At 41.8% G+C, this 13085-nt stretch overlaps 1 protein-coding gene across 1 annotated transcript; it reads right to left on the bottom strand.

The window, feature by feature from the left end:
- Positions 1–4197: 4197 nt before the first annotated feature.
- YIPF5 (Yip1 domain family member 5) lies at positions 4198–10322 on the bottom strand. The gene is made up of 5 exons (XM_056859069.1): positions 10221–10322; positions 8768–8940; positions 8230–8375; positions 7200–7381; positions 4198–4468 (listed from the first exon to the last, which is right to left on the bottom strand). The coding sequence occupies exons 1-5, from the start codon at positions 10319–10321 to the stop codon at positions 4306–4308; spliced, it is 765 nt and encodes a 254-aa protein (XP_056715047.1). The 5' UTR covers position 10322; the 3' UTR covers positions 4198–4305.
- Between the last annotated feature and the right edge of the window lie 2763 nt (positions 10323–13085).

Consider the following 13085-nt stretch of genomic DNA (forward strand, 5'->3'; position numbering starts at 1 on the left):
ACATCATTTTCAACAGGAGAATGTTAAGCTTGTGTTGAAGACTCATTCTATAATTCTAAAGTTAAAATACATTTTTACTATTTTTGCTAATTGGAAGGGGTATTCCCATTTTCCAATACAAAACTCCTGGTGCAAATCCTGCACCCAGTGAGAAAAAAGACCCCCCCCCCTTTGATATGCACTGTCAGGAGATCCCATAATAGTTTCCTGCCAGTGGAGCAAGTCATCTCCAACAGGTCCTGCGGAACAGTGCGCAGGTGGGTCAGGTAACGTTGCAGATCACTTAGCTCCTTCTGTATCCAATTCAGCAACATGGGGAGCCAGGGATGTGGGCAGCTCGGTAGGGAAGCTGTGAGGGGAGGAGGAGACGGCGGCAGCATTGGGTGCTCCAGGAGGGGGCCAGGCTCTCGCGGGGTGTGTTAAGGCTGGAGCCAAGGTGCCTCTTTGCTCCCAAATCCTGCTCCATTGGGTGAATTTGATTTACCTGGTTGGGTTCCTAATGTTCCTTTCTTATACCTTTCCCCGCAGACTTACTCTCAGTCATGGGAATGCTCCTTGTTAATGATATTCAGCTTCACGTACCTTTGGTTGTTGGGATACGCTGTTTTTATGTGCATTAAGTAAAAAGCTTTTAAAGAACAGCTTTAATGGCACAGTAGTCTCAGCACTTTATTCTACTGTTGATCCTGAAGACTGATACCAAGGGAAATAAACTAGAGTAACTCTGCGCAGGACTGCTCTAACCCCAGCTACAGTATGTTCAAATATTCAGAAAGGAATGCATTTCCTTTACAAATATTTTTCGCCAGTACAAGTGTTATATCTCAAACAATGTTTCTTAACATCCAGTTTTTAACATCCATAAGCTCACCATGCCCTGACCTGGATAGGAAACCACCAAGGAATACCAGGGTCACGATGCAGAGGAAGGCAATGGCAAACCACCTCTGTTAGCCAGTGTGGTGTAGTGGTTAAGAGCAGTGGTTTGGAGTGGTGGACTGATCTGGGTTTGATTCCCCACCCCTCCACATGAGTGGCAGAGGCTAAGCTGGTGAACTGGATCTGTTTCCCCACTCCTACACATTAAACCAGCTGGGTGTCCTTGGGCTAGTCACATTCTCTCAGGTCCACCTACCTCACAGGGTGTCTGTTGTGGGGAGGGGAAGGGAAGGTGATTGTAAGCCAGTTTGAGTCTCCCTTAAGTGGTAGAGCAAGTTGGCATATAAAAACCAACTCTTCTTCTTCTTAGTCTCTCACCTTGAAAACCCTACTGGGTCGCCACAAGTCAGCTGTGATTTGACAGCACTTTACACACACAAGTTAGCTGCAAGTTAGGCGAATTATCCAAAAAACATCCAAAGTAGAGGTGATGAGCGTAGCTCACAAAAATATCCTAGTCTATTAGAACCTAATGTGCTCAAGAAAGAATTTGAGCTTTCATATTTATTAGAACAGATCTGAATAATTAGTTCTCATTTGAAAAATTATTTTAATTTGTGCAACTAAACAGGACATTCTGAGCAGATAATGTTTTTCATTAAAACAGAGTAAGAACCAGGCGCACTGTGATAATCAAAAGAGAAGGTGAAAAGTATTTTTTAAAAACTGTTTCCAGCTAGATACCTGCTCTTCACAACTGCAGATTTTAGTAATAAAACACCATGACGAAGAGGATCAAGATTACAAAGCCTTAATCATAGACCTAGGTAGAAGTTGAAATTAATGTTTTTAGAATAATTAAACATTCCTGTGTAGTGCAGGGTCTTTTTACACAATGGTGGTAAACACAATGTTAATACTTACAAAAGGTATCTACTGGCCAAAAATATCCTATAATCATACATATTTAAGGACCATTGAAATTCATGTACAAGGGATTAAGTACTGGATTACTGAGGAACTACTAGAGCTTCACTATCAGAAATGCAACTAATACCCAACAGCGGGACAAACTCATGACAGAAATTTAGTGGAACCTGAACGGGAAAAAAACAGATTTCTACTTACACTCTAAAATGGACTCCTTGGATTCCAAGACAGGACTTAAAAACATTTGTCTAAATTTGGTGAGCTAATTGAAATCCCTGCAACATTATTTCCATTTAAATGTACTCAGAACCAAAGCGGTGGTGGCCTTAGACTTTAAGCAGCTCTGCCAGTTTAGAAAATACCATATTGTAATCTAACCTCTCGTAGTTTGTTTCTTCAAATGGAAAGGTGTTAACCACATACATGTCAACACCTCACTTTACCAGTATTAATCTTCAGAACTTTTATCATGGTTCTCCGTGTGATTCCCTTTTTGCAGTTGTGTGTTAAATCCAAAGTTGTGTGTTAAAGAGGTACAGGAACAGCTTTCACACTAGGGCTTGCTGCTGCACTTTCCAGAGCTAGCAAGACAAAGCCCTGCTAAATGAACCTTTGCTTGCCTCACCAGCTGTGGAACCTGCACCAGCAAAGCTCCTTATTAGATTGCATCAAGAGCAGGAATCCTTATTATGGTCTTAAAATCTAATAGTTAAAGGATTACCAAAACAACCACACACACAAAGCTACAATGTATAGCTTTGCCAACCTTAGGGAACCCCCTGCTTCATAAAGAAGCTACCTCCCCCCATTAAGAAATGCAGAAATCCCAAATAGTGCCTAATTGTACAGCAGTAGTCACCACGTGTGTGCGTGTTTGAGAAGCTAGAGCCAGCACTGCAGTGGAGAAGGTTTCAGAGGGAGAGGAGTCAGAGCGAGCAGGGGAGTGAGGAGTTCAATTCAGTCCTCCAAATAAAAACTTATAAGAATCAGACCAGTAGCCATTTTATCCTTATGCTTTTAGCAATCCCCTTTTACAGACTTTAGTCAACTGAAGAAATAGTCAGCTAAGTTTCAGCGAGACAGAAAAATGTACATAAGACTGCTTGACCATAAGGTGTCTGATCCTTACTGTGCTAAAACTATATTGGAAGATGTAATATTTGTAAGAGGGCTGCTGAACGTTTTTGATTAGTGAAGACTGACATTTGAATGTGCAGACTTGTCTGAATTTCCTGCAAGTCATTTATTAAAGAGTTTAGCCAGCAACTGCTGAGTACATGACAACAGGTTGTATGGGGAAGCATGAAGAAGTACAAGGGGAGAAAAACAGATGAATACGATTAAGCATTTGTTCACAAGTTACACTGGTTCATGTATATAGTCCAATAGGGATAGCCAGTTATTTATACCAGTCTGCAACAATGATCTTTAGGGTTTGCTCCTCTGTTTCATTACTTTAATAAACAAGGACAGCAAATAATTACTTTGGCAAGCAAGGTTTTCACATGGAAACTAATTAACAATGTTTTTAAAATGTGACTTATTTTGGTCAGGATTTTGAAGCTTTGCAAATGCTACTGAACTCTCTCCCTCCATTATTTATTTAAATGTAATGTTTCTCCAATGGGAACAAGCCCCACAAACCCCATATCGTTTTTCAAGGTGGGGCACAATGCAAGGAAAGATGGATTATTAAGAGTCAAGCATTTCCAACAGATTCTGAAATGTAATCTGTGCGTTCTTTATCAGACTACAATATTGACAAATTTGTAATTTGCCACACAGGTTGCTTTTGAATGCCAACCCTCGATCTGTAGCATCGGAACAAGATCTTCTCCGCTTTATACATGACAGAACTATTTACAAAATACACAGAAATTGAAATAATTAAACATAGTCAAACTTTGAGCATGGAAAGCCCTTTGGACCTTTCACTGTAAACTGAGAAATCTAAGTGGGTCTTGTAAACTTCGGAAAGATGTATCTAGGATCGTTCTGCTTTGCTTTATGATGGAAGTAGTACTGAGTCAAGTTTTCAGTCTGCTAACCCTGTAGAAAAAAGGGAATGTATATCCTTTGTTTAGGATTTTTTGTTTAGGATCCTTTGTTGTGCGGAAACAAGGGCTCAGCCAAAGCAAAGTTTAGCATTTCATTTATCCTTATCTATAAAAACTTACAAACTATAAAAGTTTTCATAACAAGAATATGTTGCCAGAGACTTGAGAAGTGGGGGAAAAACTTTACATTTTATACAGTCTAAGGATGAACTTGTATTACAGCTATAGACATTACAGCTTGATTCAAAACTGCATTCAAGAATCCCATAAAAAGGAACAGAAAAGACATGTTCGTATCTGTGGCTCCTATAAGACAATTCGAGCAATAACCTTTCATGATAGCAATTCCAACAAGCTGCTTTCCGGTCCCAAGCAAAGGGTCCCAAGTGGAGGCTTTTCAGTTTGGCCCACTTCAGTCCAGTAAATAATGACACCACGCTCAAAACACAGAAATGAGGGCAAAGACTCCATATAATAAAGCACACGGATAGGCCACTAAAAGCTGCTGTCCTTCCATTGCTAAGGCGGATATGAAGATTTTAGAAGCTGATAAACTACACCAGCTAATAATTCCAGCAGCGAGAATTATCCCCATCATTCCCCTGAAAAACAAAATTAAAACATCAGGTATCAGCTTCTGACCTTTATGCGCAACCGCTTCTGTGTTTATCAGATGTTATTGCCAGAAGTGTACTTTTTGGGTGGGGGGGGGAGGGAAAGAAGGTGGGAAGATTTTGTGGTGACATACCCAACAATTTTTAATTTACTCAGTTCAATGCAACAGGATTTACTTAAAGCTTACAGCTAATTAAAGCTGAAGACAGCTACTGGGTGCTGTTCAAACATTATAGCTTTTGGGCAAACAAACCGATATGCGGGCCAACACCTGCTAATATATAACAACTTCTGGCAACACATGAGTTATCAGTCTCTAGATTTTATTGTATATTTTTTACCTTTTTAAAAGCACACTTTAATGGCACATGGAAAAAACCCACATGCAAGTTTATACAATTATTTGCTTTTATGTAATCATTCTTAAACATTAAACAGCATTAACAGGGTCATCTCTTGCAACCTGGAAACCAGGTTTGTCTTTGCATTTTAATAAACTGCAACAATTAACTTGCTCCTGACTGTCTTAGTTCCTGTTTCAGAATGGTAGAGGGGGATATAAGCCCTTTCACATGTTACAGTGAACACATGTACATTTTACCTGTATATGCGAACATCTGCTTGTAAGGAAGAGGCAACAAGCAGTTTTACAAATTAAATGGGGGACCAGTGCCTGGATAACATGTAGGGTTTTAATCACACATTGAACTGTACATACAGAAAACTCAGCACCATCCTCTATACGACAGCCCTTCAAATACTTGAAGATAGTTATCATATCCCCTCTCAGTCTTCTCCTCTGCAGGCTAAACATACCCAGCTCCTTCAACCTTTCCTCATAGGACAGTGATGGCAAACCTTTTAGAGACCGAGTGCCCAAACTGCAACCCAAAACCCACTTATTTATCGCAAAGTGCCAACACAGCTAGAAGTCCACATGGGGCTAGGGGTTGCCAGGTCCCTCTTTGCCACCTGCGGGAGGTTTTTGGGGCGGAGCCTGAGGAGGGAGAGGTTTGGGGAGGGACTTCAATGCCATAGAGTCCAATTGCCAAAGCGGCAATTTTCTCCAGGTGAATTGAAATAGCAGATCTCCTGCTACTACCTGGAGGTTTTATACATCAACTATACAACCCATCTCATGGAGACTTATGCGGGGGGGGGGGGGCTGATGGTGGGGACAGCCCTCTGCACGCGCTCAGAGGCACCTTCGGTTGCATGTATGAGCAGAGTGGAAACCCGAGCTAAGTGAAGGGCTTGGCTCCAGCACAAACGCCAGGAGGGCCCCGGTTTGGCCCTCACCGCCAACCCCCTGCCCTGCAGTCACTAACTAGCCAGCCGCACACGGCCGCCCAGGCGTCCCACTCCCGGTCCAGCCCTGTCCCGGCTCTGCCTCTTCCAGTCCTCGGCAGAAGGCTCGTCATTGTCTTCACTTCTGGAGCGCGCAGCCGACGACTGCGGAGAAGGCACTGGGAAGGAGCCCGGCACTTCCCAGAGGAGCCGGGAAGGTACCACTGGTCCCCAGCCTCCTCAGCCGGGAGAATGAACTCAGGCAAACTCTGTGCTGGGGCGACGGCTCGCGTGCCCACAAAGAGGGCTCTGAGTGCCACCTCTGGCACTCGTGCCATAGGTTCGCCACCACTGTCATAGGACTTGGTCTCCAGACCCCTCACCATCTTTGTTGCCCTCCTCTGGACACGTTCCAGCTTGTCTACATCCTTCTTAAATTGTGGTGCCAAAATTGAACACAATACTCTAGGCGAGATCTAACCAGAACAGAGTAAAATGATACCATCACTTCGCATGATCTGGACACTATACTTCTGTTGATACAGCCCAAGATCGCATTTGCCTTTTTAGCTACTGCATCACACTGCTGACTCATGCTCAGTGTTTGGTCTACAAAGACCCCAAGATCCTTTTCGCACACATTACTGCTAAGACAAGTCTCCCCTATTCTATAATTATGCATTTGATTTTTCCTACCTAAATGCAGAACTTTACATTTATTTTTGTTGAAGTGCATTTTATTAGTTTTAGCCAATTTCTCCAGCCTGTCAAGATCATCCTGTATCCTGGCTCTGTCTTCTAAGCAGGTATATTGCTCAGTTCTCACTAATTACGGAGTCGATAGGCTCCAGAGTGAAGAGGAATAATGTCACAGAACGAGATCCTCAAGGCAGATAAAGCAAGGAGTTTCTACTACCAAAAGAGTATGCAAGCAGTTAACTAAAATTTTCAGCCAATTAAATCTGCCTCCCCCCAGCCAAATATAGAATTTCCTAAAGGAAGTTGCAACCTCCAGAACTGAATTAACCCAGATTAAATAGCAGGAAATTCCTGTAATTACCAGGAAGTTAAACAGTTATACCCTAAGGAGCCATGATATCTAAGCATGTTTAAGGCAAGGACTTCAGGAACAGAGACAGAACGGTTATGTTGGGGGAAAGATACTTTGTAGTGCAAAACATCCAGATATCTTCTACTACACAAAGACAGAAAGTCTTTCAGATTTGTACAATTTTAATATATCTTATAAACTAAAAAACACAGACACATTCAGTTAAAGAATGTTGTGAATACAAACTATGTTCATCCTATGTACCTGCCTATAATCCCCACCACTGGAATCTACTAATGGAAACACAGTTCTCTGTATCAGCTGAAGCGTACAATATAATAGCATTTACATGCTAACTACATTTTGTTAACCATACTTACTGTAAAGAAAATATTACTGCAAAGCTGGAAAGTATGATCATAGGAAGGAGACAGTATCCTAGGACACTGGCCACACAGCCAAACGAAACGCCCGTCATGCTCATTAAATTCAGGAGACAGAACATCCCTAAGCACCCAATTGCACTAATCCCATACACGTAGCCGAACTGAATTTTGCCAGCCTGGAAGAGAGAACAGATACATTTAAGTTCCACACACACTCTTTTACAAGGACATCATCCTATATCCACACACTGCCTTGAGTCATTTCCCAGGGTGAAAAATAAAAACAAATGTAATCGAGCTTGTCTTTTAAACCTTGAATTTCTCAGAGGAAGGACAAGAATTTTTTTTTCATGCCTCTGCATGTCTGTAACAAATTCAAATCCTACACAAATTTGTACTGTTATTCAAGAGGGGTGTTTAAGGAGTGGGCAACATGATGGGCCTAAACAAGACGTGAGCAGAGGGAGCCAAGCCAACTTTACACAGACTTCTCCAAAACAGAAAATGCTGCCCCCCCACAGAATTTTAATGGGAGGGAGGAAGCACTGTTCAGATTAGATTAGAATGTGAGTTTTTATTTAAAAGAAAAGCTTGATCTTCACAGGGACTGAAGCCTCTTTGGCCTGAAACCAAAGAACAATAAGACTAGTTCTACATGCCCAAAGTGGTTAAGAACTTTTATTTCTCAAAGCCCATTTCCTCACGCATAACAACTGTCTTATGAAATAAAAAATACTTTTCAAAAGTAATTTATAATATGGAAAGGGGCATCTGTTGTTCAACAGAAAAAGTGTCAGAATGTCCATGCCTTTGGGTATGCCAAGAATACATTCTTGGCCCGAGATACCCATTGTACCACATTAACACAACACATTCTTTGGCAGTTTTATCTAAGTATTGACACATACTTGTTAGAAAATCCTTAGTTTACAGCCAGTTGTTCAGTCATCTTAGGTTCTTTAAATTGAGGGGAACATAAATGCATGACCATGCTCTCTCACACACACAACCATTGCCATCTTACCAGTAATAAGGTTGCACCAAAGGCTAGGCAAAACACCATTGGTCCCGCCAAGTCTGTTTCATTCATGATGCTGCCATCTGCTATTTTTAAAGGGTGCAGTACTGTTAGGGTCTTCTGCCAAATATGGTCAAAATTGATCCCCAGTTCTACAGATCCAAGAAAAAACAATATTTTACCAATGTGTTATCTGTGGGAAAATATTAATTAAGAGGTCATTTGAACACTGCATGAATATGAAATCTAACTGTTCAGTGGACCCAAACCACCAGCAGACTCCAAACTACTTGCTAAGCTACAGAGTATAACTATTGCATTTTCCTCCTTGGAGGTTTACTTTGCTTAAGAACAGTTTGGTTGAAGATTATTAAATAAACAGAAGGAAAATTATGGTCTACAGAAACCGATAAAGAAGCACAACAGCAGCTGTTCTTCCAATGCTAAACACAAATACTTGGACACTCAGCAGATACTGCTCTTCTATATTTGGCACTGCCTGTGTTAAATTATCTTGCAGTTTGCAACACATATAATTCCAAACCTTCTAGTAATGGTGGCTCATCTTCAAAATTGCTTCCATAGAAAGACTGTGGTGAGGATGGAGTGTACGTTGGGGATGGCTGAAATATCTGACCAGTGTAAGGTTGTGGTTGCTGCATCATCTCTGGAGGGACATATCCACTTGACTGAGAATAGTCATAGCCACCATATTGTCTGCAGAAAGCAAAATCACATTAGTCTGGTGAACACATCACCTTTCCTGACAATATACAGGATGCTAGTTTTACAAACTGAAATGCCCCCCGACTTCCCAAATGTTTCTATTCAGGTACAGACCCTTCTGTGCTGCCACCCATACACAAAATTACACCCCGCAGACTTCTGAAACACACTACAACTAAACAAGACAAAAGCAGAAAAAACTCTGCTAACATTTACCTGAAGTTGAGGGGTTTGGATTTTATTATAACTATTTAACAAGATCAGTCATCTTAAAACTGCTTTTGTTTTTAAAACATCATTTCTATAGTGACCAAAATACTAAGCTGTTCTCATTTATCTTTTTTTGAATGGTCACCTACCAGCCAATCCCATAGTACACTCAAAACAAATACATTACCATGACTGTTATTGCTACATCCTTCTTCATAAAACAGTTAAAGCATAATGCCAATGCTAGCACTTGCTTCAACAGCTGTGACATCTACAATGACCACATACATATTATGACACATCCCATTACAACTGGCCCTTAGGATGAGAAGTTGCTATAGAATTAGTATCTTTTTTTCTCGACTTGTAAACAAACTGCCTTGGAGGCCTCTGACAGATGTAGACTACATGAAGGGAACACACAATAACAAGAAAAGCATCCAGAAGAAAACAATTTTTCTATACCATTATTTTATGGCAGCTGGTTTTTTCTCAACACACGACACAGCTTTTATTACACAAATGAAAATGAGAAACACCGTACAGAAATATAAGAATCCAATCCTAGATGGGTAGTGGTACACATGTTGGGCTCTTCGCATATGTTCAACTAAAATTGTGCAGTATGTTTTGGACTAAAAAGGCACTTTAGTTCAATATGCATTGGAGTTAAATTTAAAATGAACATTATTGTATATATTTAATTTAAAACATCTGTATGCCAGATCCCACAAGGCAATGAAGAATTAAAATTTTATGTATACAGACATATGTGTGTGTGTGTGTATATATATATATATAGTATTTCAACAACTAAAACATATGAACATACAGATACATAAACAGGCAGAAGGGCTAACCCGCTGCACTTTTAATGTAAATAATCAATGAGTTGGATCCAAAGATGCCCTTATATATGCAAAAACATCTTAAGCGCAGTTTCACACCGTATGCTAGAATATTACACAAGAAGCTAAATTTTTTAAAATTCCCGGCACTTCAGTCAAGGATATATTATAGTATAGTCTGATTATGCAAACAATAAAAGAACTCCAAGTTACTTGCTGTATGTTCCTCCTCCATAGTCATAAGACTGTGCTTGATCATCAATACTGTAACTTGTTTGGTAGAAGTCTGTATTCAAGTTGTCAAACCCAGACATCGCTCTCTCTCTGTAAAGCAAAGGATAGTTTAACGTAGCATGATATTGACTAGCATTCTACTGCTCTTTCCATGTCAAAAACCAATGTTTTTACCACTTCAGAACATACACAGCCCCTATCAAGAATAACAAGAACACACAACATTTGTGTCCAGTAACACCTTAAAGACCTGCAAAATTATTTCATGAGTCAAAGCAAACTTCATCAGATACTAAGTAAGCTTTGACTCACAATACCTTACATTCTGGAAAATGTTGTTGATCTTTAAAGATGCTACTAGACTCAAACTTTATTCTGATACTACATACTAATACAGCTGCCCACCTGAATTTAAAGAATCCATGTGTCAGTACAGGTGTTTAAAAACCTTAACGCACACATAAAAATATAAATAATCTTGTAATTAAACAAATGTAATGCCTTTATAAAAGAAAAACACACCACATTAAGTGGTGAGAAGTCACAACACAATGTGTGCAATCAAACAAAAAACTAACAACAGGCATGGCAAACCTAAGGTGTTTTGGGAACACCCTCCCAAAAAAAACTTAAATGAAATATTAAATAGGTACATCAACATGCAAATAAGACAGCCAAGTCCAACCATTGGTTCATCTAGTCCAGTATTATCCATTCTGGCTAGCTATGACTCTCTAGAGAGTCAAGGAAAGGTCTTTGTTTCTAACAGCCCAACCACTTGAGCTCCTTTTAACTATGGAGGCTAGAAAATTATCCTAGGGCCTTCTGAATGTCCTGCACGAGTTTACACTGTTTTGATATTAATTATTTGGACATCACAGAATAACGGTGGTAGCCTAGACCCATGGGAAGGTCCTATTACTCCATCACTGCGCTGAGCAGTTTATCCATTCATTGTTCACCTTCCCAGAAAAAACAGGATCCAGTGCTATCCAGTTCTTAATGAACTCTAGTTCACATATATGTATAAGCAAGGGGGTAAAGGGACAGACATGCCAAACGCAGAACAAAGGAAGTGTCAAGGACCCATTAAAGTTATTGATAGGAACGATCAGATAGCTCAGGACATTTACTTGTCACGGTCAACTTATCAATGAAAATCCCTATCTGAACAGCACTCAACATACCCGTCCTTTCAACCCTCACATCACAGCAGCCAGAACGCTACTGTTTCAAAGCGCCTGGCTTTTAAGAGCAGACCGCTAAGAAACGGCCACAGCCAGGCTCAACGACCATGCAAGAAGACTGCGTGCGCTGGAGGGAGGGCGATGTCACAGCCTGCCCCAATCTTTCACACGCTCCCATTTCACACCCGAAACGACCGACGCCTTGCCCCTTAGAGCTCCCTCAACACCCCCCCCGTCCAGCAAAACAGGACCCCCCCCCTCCCCAGGCACGAAGCCTCCCGTCTAAAAAAAAAGCAGGGACAACAGCAAAGAGCTGCATGGAAAATACGAAACCGTCCAACGAGGCCTAGAAAGCTGAGAAAGACTCGGGCCTGCACCGGCGGGGGGGGGGGTGTGCGCCTTCCTTGCTTTCCTCTCCCTGCCAACGCTCAGCTGCTAGAGATGGAAAGGCCGCCCGCGCCACAATCAGGAGCGGGCCTCTGCACTCTCGGGGACGCACCTGGAGCCCCTCCGTCACAAGACCCTCTCCCCCACCCCGCACTCGGCGGACACCAGCCCCGAAGGACTCCCCCAAACCCCACAGCTCCGCTTACTTGGACGCTACGTGTCAAACACCCGCAGCGAAGCACTTCCGGGACAAAGAAACACCGCGGAGCATGCGCACTGAGACTCTCGCGCGCCCCCGGCGCCAGCCGCTCCTTTCGTTTTCTCTATGATCAACGGCGAACCAAGCGTCGCCGCTCTCCCGGGGTAAAGAGGACGCGCGCATGCGTCGCGGGTTTAGCCGGGGACTGGCCGTCTTTTGTCGTGTGAGCATGCGTCGAGTGGAGTGGCGTGACGGGTGGTTTGCAAAAGTTCCGGAGAAGTTTGGTTCTGAGTAGAGAAATTACATTAGAAGAAAAGGAGAGACGTTCCTGCTCGATATGAAACAGCAAAAAGTCGGCTAGTGATATCTTTAGGGTTGCCAGGTCCCTCTTCGCCACCAGCGGGAGGTTTTTGGGGCGGAGCCTGAGGAGAGGGACTTCAGTGCCATAGCGTCCAATGGCCAAAGCGGCTATTTTCTCAAGGGGAACTGAGCTCTATTGGCTGGAGATCAGTTGTAATAGCAGATCTCCAGCTAGTACCTGGAGGTTGGCAACCCTAGATATCTCTTGTTTCTGTATAACGACCATTGTCGCAAGTTTACATGGAAGTTAGTACTATTGCCTTTGAAGCGCTTATTCATGCAAGGGACACACGGATCGCACTTTTATGTATTCCTGTTTGGAAGCGTTGAAATCAATGAGGGACTGAGTTTCGATTATGGAAGCTGTACAGGGAGAACTCTTTCCCTCCCCACCCCAAACTCTTTGGAGTATTTCATTACATTGTAGTTAATTTACTCTGTAGTAGGTTCCACTGTGTTCATTAGAACTTATTCCCACTGTAAGTATGCATAGCGTTGCGGTCTAAGTTCATTATTCTAATGGAAATGTAGCAAAAGGATGAGTAAATCTCAATTTTTTCTCATTTGGTATCTCGTTAGCACAAAACATTGTTCCAACATCGCAATACTGTAACATTACAAAGTGTATTTTTGGCAGTATTGATTTCCCAGGTGTTTTACATTAGAAATCAACCTGCATGAAGTATCTTAATGGCCCAGTTCCAAAAGTTG

This window comes from Euleptes europaea, chromosome 1, assembly GCF_029931775.1.
Source record: "Euleptes europaea isolate rEulEur1 chromosome 1, rEulEur1.hap1, whole genome shotgun sequence".
Lineage (NCBI taxonomy): Eukaryota > Metazoa > Chordata > Lepidosauria > Squamata > Sphaerodactylidae > Euleptes > Euleptes europaea.